The 19130-nt window shown below is 34.5% G+C and overlaps 1 protein-coding gene across 4 annotated transcripts in view; it reads right to left on the minus strand.

The window, feature by feature from the left end:
• Positions 1 to 19130, minus strand: part of LOC150098114 (poly(A) RNA polymerase gld-2 homolog A-like) — a 315041-nt gene that overhangs the window by 21157 nt on the left and 274754 nt on the right. For all 4 annotated transcript variants that reach the window (XM_090406209.1, XM_090406210.1, XM_090406207.1 and 1 more), the window contains 2 exons: positions 14928 to 15056; positions 9573 to 9619 (listed from right to left, as the gene is read on the minus strand). In XM_090406209.1, coding sequence (XP_090262335.1) covers positions 9573 to 9619; positions 14928 to 15056 — 176 coding nt within the window. The remainder of the gene's footprint in view (positions 1 to 9572; positions 9620 to 14927; positions 15057 to 19130) is intronic.

A 19130-nucleotide genomic window follows, 5' to 3' on the forward strand; every position in this document is an offset into this window, starting at 1 on the left:
TTCTTGAGCTATAGTGTAAAAATTCACACTTAATGTTGAACTGATATGCATGCCCATTTGCTCAAAAAGACTAATCTGTTTCCCTGAAGGAAAAAGAACAGAAATTTTCTCAGTTCTCTCCACCACTGCAACAAATTTAAAATATGAAGGAAATTTTCAAACTTCCTTGATAGAGTAAACTGCTTCCACCCAAGCATGTAAAATTTGAGCAGCCCAATTTTTTCAGAAAATTCTGTTATACATTCATGAAACCTGCCCTTCACTTTTCGGTGTTCCTCTTTATACAACTTATTCTAAAGGCCTCTTGTTCTGAAGTAGAGAGGGGGGGGGGGAGAGACTGGAAGGCTATCAGATTGGTGAAGAGAAAATCTTTTTCTGAACCAAACATCTGCAGCATTCTTACCCCCCCCCCCAATTATTATTATTATGGGCAACTCCGAGGAGTCCTGAGACTCATCGAGAGAGGCCCTAAACATCATGTCAAGAACTATCCAACATTTGCACAGTATCTATTGTACTTTGCTTTGAACTCATTCACAGTCAAGGCACCTACAAGACTGGCAACCTATTCCAGTTATTCACTACTCTCCAAGCAAAAACTAATTTTGTAACTAAATACAAACTTATGTAGAAATTTATCAAAGGCATTTGCAAAACTTAAGTACTCTACTGTGTGTGTGTGTACTTTATATTAACCCTCACACAAGAGGTTTCAAAACCTATAGCAAATCAATGTCATGTGTGAACAGGAAAATGCACATATTGTCCAGACCACTCATTAATAATTGAAAATCTAGGAGGGAAGAAAATTATTTTAATGCTGGACCATACCCATATCTGCAGGAGATCTGCAAGGTGAACAGCTTCTAGTCAAGAGTAATGTAGACAAGAAAGAAGTTGTCAAGTTGAATCTTCTGGGGTCCTAAGCATTGGACTAATATGGTAAAATATTCTAGCACGAGAGCTTTCTCACAGAATGTCTCGAGTTACATGGCAACTTGGATAGCACATATGATGTGACCATTTCAGCTGTCAGCCAACTCAGAAGAATGACTAATTAAATTAATAAAGCACTGCAATGCCCATTGTGAGGTGTTGATGTAATGCGATTTCTGCCCAAGACTCAACGCCAAAGTGAAGAAATTCAATCATGTGTGAGTAAACAAGTGCATGTAACTATCATACTTAACGACTGAGTCACTAAAGGTGATATTGGCTGTACATTCTGTGAATAGTGTGCCCAAAGGGTCCAAGACAACTGTAGAAGTGGAATGGCACCCCCCCCTTCTGAAAGGACTTGTGCACTTTCAAATGGCTAAGCTACTCACTTTGCTATGATTTCCCTCTCAGAGTTAACAGTCCCAGTAGGGGTTTCTTTCCATTGTGTAAGAGGTAGTGAGAACCTTTTCTCGTTTAGAGAGTGGTAAGGGTTCCCACTGACAACTAATCAGCAGGATATGGATGGTAATCTTCTTGTCATCAGGTTGGGGATTCTCTGAAGAGCAGGCAACACTAGTCAAATGCATCCAATGCTGTAACTATACACATAACATGTGTATAGTAACATGTGTAACTCAATAACACCACATAACTACAGAGATAACATAGACCCGGTAAACTTATTAGAAATTAAGAGCATCAGATGAAATCAAAATTTAACTCAGGTACTCTCATATAAAAGGAGTTTCGTGTAAGAAAGTCTCACAGACCAGACATTAATAGACTGTTAAAATTTTCTTTTGTGCATTACAGAGCACACTGGTGGCCTGTAAAACTAATGTATGACCTCTCAAATCAGGTATTCATAAAAGTTGCAACTTTCTTGCACCCCTGTATACTTGTTCATCATAGCTCAGCAGCCCATTTCTTAATTGTTGAAAATGAAGGAGAAGATTGCCCATAACTTCGAATGAATTTCTTTTGGCTTTAAACTTTCTTTTACAAAGAATTTTATAACCGCACGATACTCAATTTTATCCATTTCAAGGGATACAAACAACATGTTTGCTTCAGACAGCTGTATAAAACAAACTATGGTAGAATGACTTGCAATTTCACATGGATGCTTATGACAGATGTACCAACTTAGAAAAAAAAAATCTTGCAGATAGTGTTGCCATTTATGGTCGAGGCCAAGAACATTTCAGATCACCCTCGTAAGTATTGCAATTTCTGAAAGAATTTTTGTCATGAAGATTTGTTATGTTCCTTTGAATATTACAGAAAGATCCACGAAGTAAGACATAAACAAAAACCTATACTACATTTAGGCCTTTGAAAGCTCTAGCAAAAGAAAAGCAGGTATTTGTAAGGTTTTTTTTTAATATATCTGCAGAAGCATGTCTCTTGAAATAGCAACCTAAGATTATGGCATAGCATAGTTCCCAGATGGCTTCTTCCATTCATTATAATAAATTATAAAGACAATTACTCTGTTAGAGTAATAACTTCAATATAAACCAAAATAATTACCCAACATTTTGACCTTCATACCAAAGGCATCATCTGGAGTATACACACACACACATCTTTATATATATAAGCTATATTACAACACAAGTAATATGTTAATGTAACACTGATTTGGTCAACTTTATACTACTGACCTGACCTCTGGTGAAGAAACCTTACTACATCAAGATCTGTTATGCAGAATTTAATCTTGTAGTACTGTCATAGTACCCTATATACCCTTTGAAGGTGCATATTAGGAAATTGATAATTTTATATATTGGCCACCACCAATACTGTTTTAATTCATCTGTTAGTAGTTCTGTTACCTGTTTAGCAAGAGACTACTAACAGATAAAACAAAACAGTATTAGCAGTGGCCAATACATGATATCATCAATTTCCTAATATGCACTCTTGAGGGATGTCTCTATGACAGTACTACATGATTAAGTTTACATTATTATTAATCTGCTATTAACAATTTTCCACCAAATTAGCCTATTACTTGTCAGCACTAGATTGTCATAGCTAACATTTCAGTCTTCTAGGAGAGTTCTGACTTAATCAGTCCACTTAGATCTTGGTCATCCTACTAGGTCTTTTTCCTGCCTATCTTGACATCAAGCACGTTTTTGATGCTAATATCTTAATTTTTTAATACAATTTTGCCATTGACAGCATTTGTGCAGAACTTTAATTTTTCTCAGAATTCTCATATCTGAAATCTCTAATCTTTGATCAAATGATATGAATACCACCTTGTAAACAAACAGTTTAGTGTTTTGGCTCATTTCTCTCATACACATTTATTTAACTGGCTCCCAACCATACCAACTTTGTTTATACTGCTGCCTATTTCCAGATTTAATTTGCATCTTTGCTAAAAAGTGCACAACTATGCCTAAATAGCTCAAATGTTTTGCTTATTCTATAAGGTTCTCCACTGAAAATGCAAATGAAGTTTTCTATACTTATTTTCATAGTTTTGATCTTTTTATTGCTGAATTTCATGCCAAATTTGTTACAGCTGTTCAATTTGGTTAGAGAATCCTGGAGACTTGCACTGGATATGTTCAAAAGTATAACATCATCTGCATTAAGTAAAGCACTAAGTTCAATATCTTTGATTTTAATATCAAGTTTTATGCCACTTTTCATAATGTGATCCATATAGATGATGAATAAGAGTGGAGATAGTGCACACCTTTATCTTAACACCTGATTTACATCAAACCATCTTCCTGTATTTCCTTCAGTTCTAACTGCTGATTTACATCTTAGATATAGACTATGTATTACTCTGCATAATTTTCTATTTACCATATAATTCTAGTGTTTTGAAAAGATTTTCACTTGGCACCTTGTATGCCTTTTCCAGATCTACAAAATTTAAATATAGATCCTTGTCATATTCCCATGATTTCTCAACTATTTTTCAAAGTGAAAATCTGATCTTGACAACCTCTGTTTGGCCCAAGTCCAACCTGTTCTTCTTTCAGTCTCTCTTCCACAGTCTTTCTCAACCTCTTTTCAAGTATGCTTGCATAAATCTTACCTGGAACACTTTGTAGAGAAATTACTAATTCTCACATTCAGCTTCATTCCCTTTTCAAAGATAGTATGAGAACTCTACTCTAATCATCTAGTATTCAACTATCTGAGCAGGTACTCTGAATTATGCATTGTAACCACTGCAAAAAGTTTATATTTCCATATTTGAGCATTTCTGGTCAAAGAATGAGAAAAGATTACCCGTAAGGAAGGAAATTAATTTATACACCTACTGATAGTGTAACTACTTAAAGCAAAATATGATGGAGGGGAACTCAAGGTATGAGAGCATTGAATCTTGTTATAGGATCAGAAGACCTATCCATAACTAAGAAAATAGCAAAACATGTGGGAATTCCAGTTAAGTGGTGCATAGGAGGCAGCTTGAAGCAGTTCCATGGCATAAAGATCTTGCTAGGGAAGGATGTTCACAGTGTGGGAGGGAGAGAATTAATGGATATCTGGAGAAAGCAAGATCACATTATATATCTAAGTGTAAGAAGAATAAATCAGGTAGGAGTTATACAGATGAGTAGTATCATTAAGCATGAGCTGTGAAAAAAAATTATGGAGGTTATATAAGGAAAAAGGGGACCAGCTAACTCATTAACATTACAAGGATAAGGCAGGAAAAGTGATCAGCATGGTAAGCAAGGCAGAATCAGATTATGAGAAGAAATTAGCCGAGCAGAGGGCAAAAAAGAAATCCCAAAGTTTTTTCCTTTATGTGGCAAGTAGGAAGAATGACTATGAAATGATAACTTTAACAAGTATAGATGGTAGGGAGGTAACAAAGGCAGGTGAAATTGTTGAGCTACTGAGTGATCATTTTGCAAGGGCATATCATCCAAGGAAGATGTTATGCAGAGGTGACAGGGACTGATGTGAGAACAGAGGTTGAAGAACTGGAGGTACTTGGTATATTGCAGAATATGAATGTAAATACAGTTGTGGGATGGGATGAGATATCAGCTCATGTTTTACTAGAATGTGCAAGTGAACTGGTGATGCATTTGACTACGTTCTACAATTTAAGTCTCAGCTCTAGCAAAGTCCCAAGAGAAGAAGTGGAAGGAGGACAAAATAATTCCTTTGCATAAAGGAGGGTCTAAGTCTGTAGTAGTAAATTATAGAACAGTCAGTATTTCAGGAGTGGTTAAGTATTGGGAAAGTTGGTCAAAAAGAGAATTCAGGAATGGGTGAATAAGAATGCTACTTTGAGGAGCAGGAGGGTTTTGTGAAGGGTAAGTTATGCCTTAGTAATCTATTAACATTTTATAACAGGGTGACAGCTGAGTTGGATAAAGGGAATGGCTGCACAATGGACTGCTGGATTTTACAGGTGTTTGATAGGGCACATATAGAACTTTATTATGCAAACTGCAACAATGGGGATGTATATGAAACTGGCGATATGGATAAAAGGGTGGCTGATGGACAAATACCAAAGAGTAGTATATGGAGGAGCAGAATCCAGGAGAAGGAAGGTGACTAGTAGTGTGCTGCAAGGCTCTGTGCTTGGACCACTGCTGTTTAATTTATACATAAATGATATAGGAAATAATTTAAAGGGAGATATTCAATTGTTTTCTGATGATGACAATGATGCAAAGTTGGGTAGAAGTTAGTCAGGTGATGTAGAGAGCTTGGAATGATTTAAACATTCTGACAGTATAGGCAAAACATAATGTATACCAATTAAATGAGAAAAAGTGTAAAGTTATGCTATTTGGATAAACAGATTACTAGCTGTGTACCACATTGAGGGAACTGTACTCCAGGAAACTGATGATGCCACAGATAATGGGGATAGTAGTAGACAGAGAACTGAAGTTTAGAGGGCATATTGCTAAAGTACACAGTTCACAAGATTGCTTAGTTATTGAAGAACATATTAACAAGTAGAGATAATGGAGCAATCATTCCTCTTTATAAAGCCTTGATCCAACCACATCTGGATTACTGTGCTGAAGTCTAGTTTACCTAGGTTTCTTGGGTGCAGTGAGTGGCAGAGAGGATCCAGAGACAGATGGAGAGTGTTCTGTGGAATGCTTTCTATGAGGATAGACTGAGGGTTTGTGGATTGTAGAAGTTGGTTGATAGACAAAAAAAAAAGGGGAAGGATGATAGAAACTTTTAAGTTACTTAAAGGATCTTTTAGGATTGATGCAAGAAAAATGTTTCAGCACTTCGCTAGAGGGGTCAGAACAAGAGGTTATCCCTAGAAGTTGGGCAACAGTGTGGTTAACAAGGGCACGAGGACTAGAATTTTTGCTTGGAGAGTGATGAATGAATGGAATGAGACACCATGGAGGTGCCTGTGCAATAACAAGCTGCCATTTCACATTTCAGGCTTGATGTTTGGTTATTGAGGAACACACTAACATTCAGAGATAAAGAGGTTATTATTCCCCTTTATAAGGTGTTGATACTTCCACATTTGGATTACTGTGCTCAAGTCTGGTCAAACTGAATTCCTTGGAGATTAGGAGTTGTGGAGAGGGTTCAGAGGAGAGTGACTAAGTTGGTGAGTAATGTAAAAAATGCTCACCACATTGATAACTTGAGGGTTTGTGGATTGTAGAAGTTGGTTGATAGGCAAAAAAAAGGAGAAGGGAATATGATAGAAACAAACTTTTAAGTTACTTAAAGGATCTTTTAGGATTGATGTAAGAAAAATGTTTCAGCACTTGGCTAGAGGGGTCAGAACAAGAGGTGATCCCTGGAAGTGGGGTGACAGTGTGGTTAGCAAGGGCATGAGGACTAGAATTTTTACTTGGAGAGTGATGAATGAATAGAATGGGTTGCCTGAATCAGTTGCGAGTGCTCTGTCTGTAATAGTTTCAAGGAGATGTATGATAGTGCTGATACTTTGGGTCTCCTATGATGAGTCTTAGGACACCATGGAGGTGCCTGTGCAATAACAACATTTCACCAGCTGCCATTTCACATTTCAGGCTTGATACTTGGTTATTGAGGAACACACTAACATCCAGAGATAAAGAGGTTATTATTCCCCTTTATAAGGCATTGATACTTCCACATTTGGATTACTGTGCTCAAGTCTGTCACCTGGATTCCTTGGAGATGAGGAGTTGTGGAGAGGGTTCAGAGGAGAGTGACTAAGTTGGTGAGTGATGTAAAAAAATGCTCCCCACATTGATAGCTTGTGGATTACAGAGGTTGGTTGATAGGCAAAGAAGAGGGGATATGATAGAAACATTTAAATTACTAAAAGGTTTTTATAAGATTGATGCAGGGGAAATGTTTCAGCTGTGTGATAGTGATGGAAGAACAAGAGGTCATTCCTGGAAATTAAGGAAAAGTGTGGCTAAACAAGGGTGTGAGAACTAGCTTTTTTGCTTGGAGGCTAGTGAGTGGGTGGAATGCATTGCCTGACTAAGTTGCCAGTTCTTCATCTGTAAATGAATTCAAGAAGAGATATGACAGATATTGTTTTGATAGTTTGGGTCTCTCGCAATGAGTCTACTGACTTCATGGAGATACCTGTAATAATAATAGCTTTTTCTACCTTAAGTACTGATATGTATCCCTACTTGCATTCTTGAATATTTTCTACTAATGTTCTGTCACTGCTTGTTTCATTTCATTTCATAGTCTTTCAAAGTAATTACTCTAGACATCTAGAATATCATTATATTCCGCTTTCGTGTTACCTTTATCATTGGTGGTTCCTTTCACAGTACTCTTTCCTCCAGTTCTAAGATTTTTCAGTAACTTCCAGAACATTTTGCCACCTTCCTGATATTTATCTTCTACATTCTTACTGGAATCTTATGAATTTTAACCACTTTTACACAAAATTAAAGGTAACAAAATTTGGTTTTTGAACTGTGTAATTATATAGCATACTACTTACGACCTTCTATTTACAGCATTCTATTTAAAATTGAACCTTTAACCCCCCCCTCTTGCAAAACTGGAAAAACATTTTCAACTCCTTGGATTCCCCTTCCCACACCCCATCCTGTGGTATGCCAAATCCAGTGCACCTGTAACCTACCTTATATTGGTAAAACAAGATGCACAATTCTGATGTGGAAAAAAAACAACACAAATGGCACATTAAATTTAACAATTTTTGCACATTTTGCCTCTCTAATTGTGCTCTTAACTCTAGTCAAATTGATTGGAAGAGAGCTTGTTCCTTACATCATACTAAAACTTGGCATGAATGAAAATAAATAAGTGTGTTATCCCAAGAATATGGATAACACACTTTCAGCCCATATAATGTCTGTTTTTTTCAAGTTCTCCAGCAAACCCTCACTTCACGACTAAGCAATAATTTTAACTCTTATTTCATATACTGGCCACTATCCATATTGTTTTGATTTGATTTATCAGTTGGTAGTCTCTAGCCAAACAGATTGCAGGACTGTAGCTTGATGTAGTAAGTTTTTTTTTTTTTTTTTTTTTTTAACCAGAAGTCAAGCCAGTAGTATCAAGTCTTTGACCAGATTAGTATTACTTTAGCATACTATGCGTATTGGAACCTTTTTGTAGTGATATGTACACTCCAGATAACCTTGAAAGTTGAAACTTCAAGTAATTTTGGTTTATATTAAATTGAAGTTAATACTCTAATATGGTAGTTGTCTCTATAAATTTTATTAATGAATAGTAGAATCCTACTTTTATATTAAAGACATCATCTGCATTTAATTGAATGCTTCCTTTAAGAGTATCTAATTATATGCAGATGATGAAAGATTGGGTTCGGTGATAAGGAACACACATCTGATACAGAATCCATGCAGGCTGATAAATTCTAAGGGAAAATGTTAATGAGAATCAGTTTAACATTAAGTGCAATGTTATGCATTTTTATATTAATGGGAATTTGCTGCAAGTAGTTGAAGTTAGAAACCTAGGGTAATTGTGAACAGCAATATTGCAGTTTAGAGGCCACATTGCTAAAGTGGTTAACAACTCACATCGGATGTTGCAATGTTGAAAACAACACTAACTTGTAGGAATAAGAGTTATTCTCCCCATTTACAAGGTCTTGATTATGGACTGCTGTACTCAGACATGGTCACCCGAGTTCCATGGAGATGAAAAACTTGAAAAAGATCCAGCAATGATAACTAGAATTATATCTGGCTTATGGAACTTGGCATATGAAGCCAAACTAAAGATGCGTGAACTTCCAAGTTTGAGGAATAGTTTAAGAAAATACAGTACAGATACAGGAAAATTTTGCAGCCAACAAAAATGTGTATGGGGGAAGGGAAGAACACAAAGTTGCCCCTAGAAACTGAGCAAGGATGTTGTCAGGAAGCAAGTGAGGTCCAGGTTCTTTTCATGCAAGTAGTGAGTGAATACATTCATCATAACCTGGCAATGGATATTGGGAATGCATCTTTAAATGAGTTTTCAGGGAGAGGTACGACAGATACTAAGGAATTGCACCTCCAAGATCCTTTCCTCAATGATTTCTGATCCCCTGAAGGTGCCTATATATACATACACACACACACAAATGAATTAAGTTATATTTAGTCTAAATTTAAAAAAAAAAATTAAAATAGAAAAATAATTACTGCTCTTATTTTCTGCAGACACGGTAACACAGGAGGAATACAGCCACCTAAAGAAAAAGAAAGATAATTGGATTAAATATATAAATAACAATTTGTTTTAAATTAAAAAAAAAAAAATTAAAATCACAAAGAGTTCCAAACACAGTATGATATGACTAATAGTAATAGATCTGTGCTATCCTCTGTTAATATCGTACTATACCACACTTTTTTTAACTAACAGTACTTGAAGGTTGTTTCCTGAAGATTATGTCATTTAAGAATCATGCATGTTAAATTCAACTGAATGTGCGAATAAGAAGTCAGAGTAACAAATGCATTACCTCAAGGCACTGAATGAAATAAGATGGTCATTGAAAGATGCAAAAAGGTACCTGGCAAACCAAGGAGACATATTGCAATACATACTTAGTGATACCAGAATCATTGGGTATATGACAATGGGAGAGTTTTTGTCATTAATTTTACTTTGTGAAAAATCATAGGAACTGTGGATTTTGTTGATAGAGGTTATGATCATAAACTAAAATGTAAGGGAGAGCAGAGCAGAGCAAAAGCAGGAGAGAACAAAGAAAATGGGAAGGAAGAAATGTGAGAGATGAGTATCATGACAATATATGTAATCAGTTGCTGTTATACGCTGTGAGGGAGGAATAAAAAGAAAGATGGAGATAAGAATCTCCATCTTTCTTTTTGTTAAAATTAGTTCAATAAGCACAGTATCTTATTATAGGATATAGCAACTATGGGAATATAGAAAGAAAACAATTTAAGTAGGAGCAGCATTAAAAAAAAACTGATGAAAAAAAAAGATAAGGAGAAATGTAATGAGAAAGTTTAATAGCAGAAAGCACAAGCTAGAAAGTGATCTGCATGGTAAAGAAACAAAATCAGATTAAGGATCACTTAGACTTTGATAAACACTGACTAGTGATAAAATAACAAGTGTCTTGTTTATAAGACCTCAACAGTACTAATACCTAGACTACCATTCAAAGATTTAGTCCTGTGGCCAAGAAACCTCACCCACCTCTTTAGTTATACATCTTAGACTTTTGGAAAGGATTCCAAGATGTGTTACTATGATAGTAACATGCTTGCAAAATGCTCACTGAGTAGAGATTACAGATTACAAAATTTGGTTAACAAATGGAAAAGAAGGACTACGTTAGAAGTGCAAGTATGAACAGGATTTTATAGCATAAATATATAATAAATTTTTAGATAGTGGGATGGGGATCGAGAGGGTAATTCCTGGAAAAGGAGCAATTGTGTGGTTAGCAAGAATGTAAAGACTCAGTTTTATGGTTGGTAGATAAGCAGAATGGATTGCCATAAAAAGTTGCAGGAGCTTCTCAGTGAATGTTTTTAAGAGGTGATATGGTGCAATAGTATGACCTGGCATGGGTCAGTTTGGGTTTCTTGCGATAAGTCTTAGGAGACTATAGATATGTCCAAATAATAAATTATATGTAAATTGGTTTTATTTAATTAGCTGTTCAACTTAAAATATGCAAAAAATTTCAAAATGAGCATAAAATTGACAATTTCAATACAAACTTTGTTGTATAATGAAACCTGTGGAGCATTCATGGCTAAACATATACACGTAACCACAGTAATAAGATTTTTTAAGTAAATATTTCATCCTAAGTATCATAGGACATCTTCAGTACAGTTAATTCAAATAATACTAGGAATTAACAGTTAGGGAGCATGCTTACAATGGGATCCCTCTATGCATGCAGTAGCGTGTTATAGAAATAAATTAAAATATATCTGGAAAAAAAAAAACATGATTAAATTAAAATGAGATAACAAAATTATGTTACGCAATCTAGGATGATCATTTCCCAGACTTTAGGGATAGTAAGAACGTCATTACAGTTCAAATTAGGTCTATGACGTAGGACTTTAGCACTTTTTTTAATATAAATGTTCATGTTTATATAAAGATCTATGTAGAAATTTGGTTTTTTCCCAATGGATCCTATGGTTTGTTTTCAATTCCGAGTTGTGCGAGGCCAGATTTCTGCGGTTTGATGAGACGGATATGGTCTTGATGTTCAGAAATGCATTTGTTGATGGATCTGCCCATAGTAGGTAGGACAATTTACAGGAGCATGGGACTTGTACATGCCAGGTAGCATCAGAGGTGAGAGTTTGTCTTTAGGAGAAGATAACCAATTGTAGATTTGGTTGATTGGTTTGTAGGTAGCAGCCAATTTATATTTCTTCATAATTTTTGAAAGATGTTTGGAGATGCTTTTCCTTGTAAACTGTCCTAAGTGGCTAATCCTTGAATCATGGATTAGCCACATAAGTGTTATACTTACCTTTAAGAAAGCCATACCGTCTTCTATATAGCATCATTATCTACCCCTCTAGATGTAATGCCTAAACAACCTCTCCCAATACTTAGATGACTACAGAGAGATACTGATTGGCCTATAATTCACTGCATCAGTCCTAGCTCCACTCTTGGAAAACAGGTTAGGGGCATTTCTAACTCTTCAACATTCCTTAAGCAACTGTGCTGATATCTCATTCAATACCACTGCTGTATTCAAGCTCTTGCAACAGCTTTAACGCTTAATTCATCCACTACTATTTTTTTCACCTGCACAGATTAATTTAGTATTCAGAGGGAATAATGAGTTTGCTTTAAACGCATACCTTACTAAACTGAACACTTAACAATCCAGCTATTTTACTGCATCAGACACTTTCCAACCATCCACAATGATTATTCTTCAACGGTCATTCTTCTCTATTCTTGCTACATAGCAATAAAAGTTTCAGATTTTCCTTGGGCTGTTTGGCTAAGGCTATCATTAGCCTTAGCCAATCAGCCTGCTCCTTAGCCTAATAATATATTATTCACAATTTAACTCTTCTCACAAAATATGATCCACAGCAGCCTCTTTATGTAGCTCTTACTTTAGAGTGCCATCCATCTATTTAGCTCGTATGCAATTCATATCTATTTCTGGGGATGCAGTCAGATATAGATCTTCCTTCAGATGCCCTTTGACTACTTCACATGCACTGCTGATTCTTCTATCATGCAGTTCTCATGGCAAGACACTGCGTTGCCTTATCAGTTTATTATAATCACCTGCTTTAGTTCCACAGTCCCTTCTCGTATTGTGAGTTCCACCTATCATGTACTGCTCAAGATAGTTATCCCTCAGTAATTCTATAAATTCTTTCCCCTCATCTCGCATGTTTTATCCTCCAAGGATATATCCCAATAGTTGAAATTATCCATCCACATCCATAAAGGATGTGGATGGATAATTTCATAAAATTTCCTCTTCAGAATGATTATGGCTCATGTATATTTCATTTGGTTAGCCTTATCTTACACCATTATCCTATCCGGTTTTGTCTTCCTTGAATACACTTCATCCCATGATACTCCATTCTTGGAAGGATGTCTGCAAGGTCTCAACTAATGCCAATTTTTGGTTCCTTTACATTTACTGCCAAGAACTCCTTACCTCATTACTGATGCTTCTGGCACTGGTACATATGCATGCTAGCTTCCACCAAGGTGATGAGTATTTTGATAACTTAAAACATAGCCAGCTCAAATAGGATAGGAAGATGGAACTGGTTCCTCGACAAAATCTTCCACTATTATTATTCAGGTACCTCCATGGAATCTGAAAACTCATTATAGGAGACCCAAATCTATCCACACAATATATCATACCTCACCTTGAACCCTAAAAATTAACAGACAAAGCACTCACAACTGACTCTGGCAACCCATTCCACTCAAACTATCCAAGCAAAAAATCTAATCCTCGCACCCCTACTAACCACACCTTTATTCAACTTCCAGGGAAGACCTCTTGTTCTGGTCCCTGTAGCTAAGTACTGAAACATTTCTCCTGCATCAATCCTGCAAAACCCTTTAAGCAACTTAAATGTTTCTATCATATCTCCTCTTTTTCTCCTATCAACCAACTGCTGCAATCCACACATCCTCAATCTCTCCTTATAGGGAACATTCCACAGCCACTCACCATCTTGGTCACTTGCATCCAAATCCTCTCCACCACCTCCTCATCCCAGGGGATCAGACTTGAGCACAGTAATCCAGATGTGGGTGTAACAAGGTGATACAGAAGGTGTATAAAGAGGAATAACAACTTCCTTATCTCTACATGTTAATGTGTTCTTCAATAGCCAAGTAATCTTATGAGCTACCTTAGCAATATATGTCCTCTAAACTTTAACTCTGTCACCACCATGCATAAATCTCTAGCTTCATCTATTGTGCCACAATGTGATATGCAGCTTGTAATCTATTTTTCCCCAAAATGCATAACTTGACATTTCTCTCCTTTAAACTGACACCCATTATCTTTTGCCCATACTGACAACTTATTTAAATTGTCCTGCAAGCTCTCCACATCACTTTGATTAACTATTACTCTACCTAATTGTATATCATCAGCAAACAACTGAATATTTCCTTTCAGGTTATTTCTTATGTCATTTATTTACAAATTAAACAGCAATAGTCTAAGTACTGAACCTTGTGGAACACTGCTATTTATCTGTTTTTGCTTCAATTCTGCTCCTCCATATACCACTTTTTGAAATCTGTCCAGCAGCCACCCTCTTAACTTAACCACTGTTATGTCCAGCCTCATTTGTTCTAATTTGCATAATAGGGTTCCATGTGATATTCTGTCAATTGCCTTTTGCAAAATTTCTGCATGCTATATTTCTACAGTTTTCACTTTTCTTTCTTGACAAATCTATTCCTCCCATTCTGGGGGCATAACTTACAATTTTCACCTCTTAATATAATGTACACATTTATAACTTCATGCAATCATCTAGTTAGTTATCTTGACTATTCACATTCATTTTTTGTTGAATAATTTTTCAAAGCACCAAACACTAAACCTATTCAAATGCAATTCATCCTACAAGTCTTTTTAACAAATATGAAAATAGCATTTATGATGAACATAATTGGACCAAATGGATAACACTTCTCCTTTACAACCAAACAGGCTGTGGATTCAAATCGCACTTCAGGTAAAGATATTTGTCAACGTCTTCAAGTGGAACAACATTACTTGGTGTAACCACAACGTTTTAAGAATCAATTACAATGATGTGAGCAGGGTTTCAATCATCTAACCCTTATCCAACCTACTGTACTAATCTATGACAAGTATATGATTAATCTTTCATAAATAAGATTTACAAATTTTTTCTTAACTGTATTAGATATTTGTGTTCATTTTATATGCATCAACAGTTATCATATTTGAATGTATAAATATTTTATAATTTTTTTAATGGCATCTAATCTATTGCTTTACTTACATTGCAGAAAATGTATCACCATCAATACTAAGGAATAACTAGAGAGAGTCATATCTTTTGCATTGTTGATTTCACATTCTCGTGCCCATTTTTTGATGACTAGAATAAGTGGCTGCACTCTCCAATCTACTAAAATAATTTTTTTTTATTTATTTTTTCATCTAAATGAATATGCATTTTTTTCTTCTATAAAACTATCTTTTTAAAATAAATGTATCTTATTGCATGATAAAGCACTTTGTTGAGTGGGTAAAAAATTTATTACAATGATTTCAGTTATGTATCTATGCCTTTCTCAATTTGAAGTTCAACACATTACATATCTTATTTAAATATACATTATCCAAAATTGAAAAGTGAAAATTATATTCAGTAACCTTACCCAACATTTATTTTTATCATTTTGAAATTGCAATAATTAATATTGAGAACAATGATTTTATCAAGTGGGAACTTCAAAATATTTTCGTGATAGTAAAGTTGATTGATATTCAGACACTTTGCATGCAAGTTAATTTCCATAATTATTATTATTGATGGAAGTTTTTTCCACTTGGCTATGCTAGCAATTATATATTTGGTTTAATACTTTATCCAAGTGTAAGCAAACAAAGTTTGCACCTGAAGTATTTTCAGGACTGAGGGAACTTATGGTAAAGGTGGAGTAAGTTCTGATCACTTGCTTTAGTATCTCCCATAATGCAAAGCACATCTCCTTGCAGAGATGTATAATGCTATACATTAAGGAAAAGAGCCACTACCCAGACCAGTTTCGACTTTTATTGAGGTCTCATCAGTGGGAGCCAGAGGTAGTGATACCAAGTTGGAAGTAATGCAGAAGTCATATCACCATATACCAGTTGCCAAAAGGTGTCAACACCTTATTATTAAAATTGTCTGGATTAGAGATAGTTGATGGAAGTTTTTTTCCACTTGGCTGTGATATGACTTCTGCATTACTTCCAACTTAGTATCACCACCTCTGAGTCTGGCTCCCACTGATGAGACCTCAATAAAGGTCAAAACCAGTCTGGGTAGTGGCCCTTTCCCTTAATTCTTGGCATTATACATGTCTGCAAGGAGATGTGCTTTGCATTATGGAAGATACTAAGGCAAGTGATCAGAACTTGCTCCACCTTTACCATGAGTTGCCCCAGTCCTGAAAATACTTCAGGTGCAAACTTTGTTTGCTTACACTTGGATAAAGGATTAAACCAAATATATAATTGGTATTATTATTATTAAGAGAGAATGAAATTCCACACTTTATTTTCATTAAAGTGTGGGATAATATACAAGATTTGATCTCTTAGCTAAATTTGACCAAAAAAAAATTTTTTTTTCATTTGTTTTATTATGCCTTAATAATGCTTGTTTAGAAAAATAAATTCCAATTTAGTGAATTTTATTTTAATGTATTTATAAATGAATAATTTTTCTATAAGAAATTTGAGTTATATCAGGAGTACCAAAATAAACTTTATTTTAAAAATTACAATTCCTTCATTATAGGTTAAGGAAAACTTTCCTTTTACATCTTTTCTCTTTGCACATACAGTGCACATTTTTGTTGGGTTGGTTTTCTCTTTTGTGGGAGGAAAAGTATTCAAAAATGACTGGTATCAAGACTAAAAGGAGTTGGACTGGTTCCAGGATGATCACACATATTCACAAAATGATTTGTATTTTCAAATACAAGATCTATTAATTCCATCCTGAAATCAACTGACTTCTTTGATTGGCCTGATTTCTACAGAATATATATGAATTCCATACAGCTATCTTAAAAAAAAAATAAATAAAATCCTTGTAATATTATTACAAGGACTCAAAATCTGGTGGTCATAGGACTGGAAACTGCAAAGTACATGAGCTGGATCTTATAAGAATTCATGCTTATCCATTGGTTAAATCCCTTTCCTCTCTCCTTAATTTCATCTCGTTGCTTTCTCACTTCAGTGATTCTTCAGGACCTATGCTATAAGAGTAACTCAGGGCCATCCATTTTCTATTAGTCTTTCTCCTAGATATACAGCTAGTAAAGGAAAAAAAGCTATAAAATGCATCTCCAATCCATCTGGTCAGCATGAGAGATTAGACAAACTATAAATATAAAGGGAAGAAAGGCCAATAGCATCCAAGACCATAATATGCAAACTAATCATATATAAGACTTTTTAGGGCCACAAACAGGAAAAAACAGCTCCAAACCTGCTAAGGAGAGTTGTCTCAGATGAAAATAAACCTGATCAAGATTTAAAAATGGTTGTCATTAAATAAGAAGAAATGATCAGTAAGAAAGAGCTTGAATCTATTAAATGGGATATCATTAGAATAAGTGAAAATGGACTAAAAGGAAATATGATCCAAGTAATAGGAATCTACTAATAAGTCTGAAAACAAGATTAAAGCAAACATGATGTTGGTTTTTTGATTAACAATAAAATAATAAAAAAGTTAGAAGATTTAAAGATATCAAAGAATCTGTCAAATCACAATAAGACTAAACAAAAAATATACCTAAAGGGTAATGCAAGTTTAGCTACCTTCCAGTAACTACAATGATGAAGATTGTTATAAACAATCTTTATATACAATCAAATCACTTTTTAGAAAATAGTAAAGTTTATTTTAACATTTTGATGAGAGATTTTCCAACAAAGGGGCAAAAAAAAAGAAAAATCCAAATTAATCAACTGTAAGAATTAATGGTATAGGCACTAGAAATGAAAGGGGAGAAATGCTAGTGGAATTTGAAAAAGAAAGAAATCAAAAAATAACAAACACTTTTTTCAAAAAGTAACTTCAAAAACAAACAGACCTGGAGACACCCAGATGAAACTAACAAACTGATTATATATCAGTTTGTTAGCATAGAAACCATGTATAGTGCAAGACAAATATTATAAACAAATCAGATTAAGTGATGATCATAGATAAGTCAGATGAAAATTAGCAATCAACTAAGGAAAGCAAAGATAATTGAAAGGAAAAACTAGAAGCATATTAGAAATATTGGAAATGAACAAAAGAATAATTTAAGAAAATAATTTAAATTTAAGAAAACACATTAAAAAATGAACCCAACATCGAATACTGAAAATGTATCTGGGAATTCAAAAACAGCAAAAATAGGCAAATTAAAAAAAGGAAACTAAAGAACTAATGGAAAAGAAGAAACATGAAACAGAATGCACATAATATAAACAGAATATACTGAACTTTGCAGAACAATAAAAAAAAAAAAAAAGGATATATTGACATTTTAACATAAAAATAATAACAGCAATAGAAAATGATAATATAAAGAAAGCTTTTGATAATACATTCTTTATGGAAAATGTGTAAAAAAATGAAAATGAAATACTGGTTACAAACAGAACAAACATATTGGAGATCATAGCTAAATTTTAGCAACAATTATATATAAATAAAGGAGAAGTAATAGAGAAAAAGATATAAAAAAATACAGTGAATATCAAGTCAAAGATGAAGTAAAACATGAACTTACAAAAATGAAAAAGCAACTATACTTTATGGAATACTAACAAAAATGTTGATAATGGAGGGCATCTCTTGCATTTGAAACTAGCAGAATTATACATTGAGTGTTTAAGAACAGGAAGAATCCTGAAACTTTAAAATACTGAAAAAAAGCATCCTTCTCTATAAGAAAGGTGCTAAAACTGGCATAAATTATAGATCTATAATTCTTCTCATTTGGAATGCACAATATATTAAATTTACATCAACTCAAAGAACAGGCAGGTTCAAATCATCTGTTTCAACTTTAGATCATTTACAAGCATAAACCTAGCTTTCATAGATTATGAAAAAGCTTTCAACTCAAGGTTCATCAGTAATAAATTTAAATGGCAAAAAAAGAATAACAGAAATAAGAGTGGTCAGACAAGTAGACTCACTAAAATTGTTTAAAGCTTTTTTTTTTTTTTTTTTACTTGGTTATGTTATAAACTAAAAAATGCCAAAAAAATTATATTCTTGATTTAATCCTTTATCCAAATGTAAGCAAACAGTTTACACATATGTATCTTCACTACTTGCCTCTGTATACTAGTGGCCCAGTCATTTATAATGCTTAGCATTATACTAAGACATATAATGCTAAGCATTATGGAAAGGGCCACTACCCAGACTAGTTTCAACTTTTGAGATCTCCTCAGTGGGAACCAGACCCAGAAC

The sequence above is a fragment of the Typopeltis vanoorti genome, chromosome 16 (genome assembly GCF_054136105.1).
Source record: "Typopeltis vanoorti isolate ZY-2024b chromosome 16, IOZ_Tvanoo_1.0, whole genome shotgun sequence".
Classification (NCBI taxonomy): domain Eukaryota; kingdom Metazoa; phylum Arthropoda; class Arachnida; order Uropygi; family Thelyphonidae; genus Typopeltis; species Typopeltis vanoorti.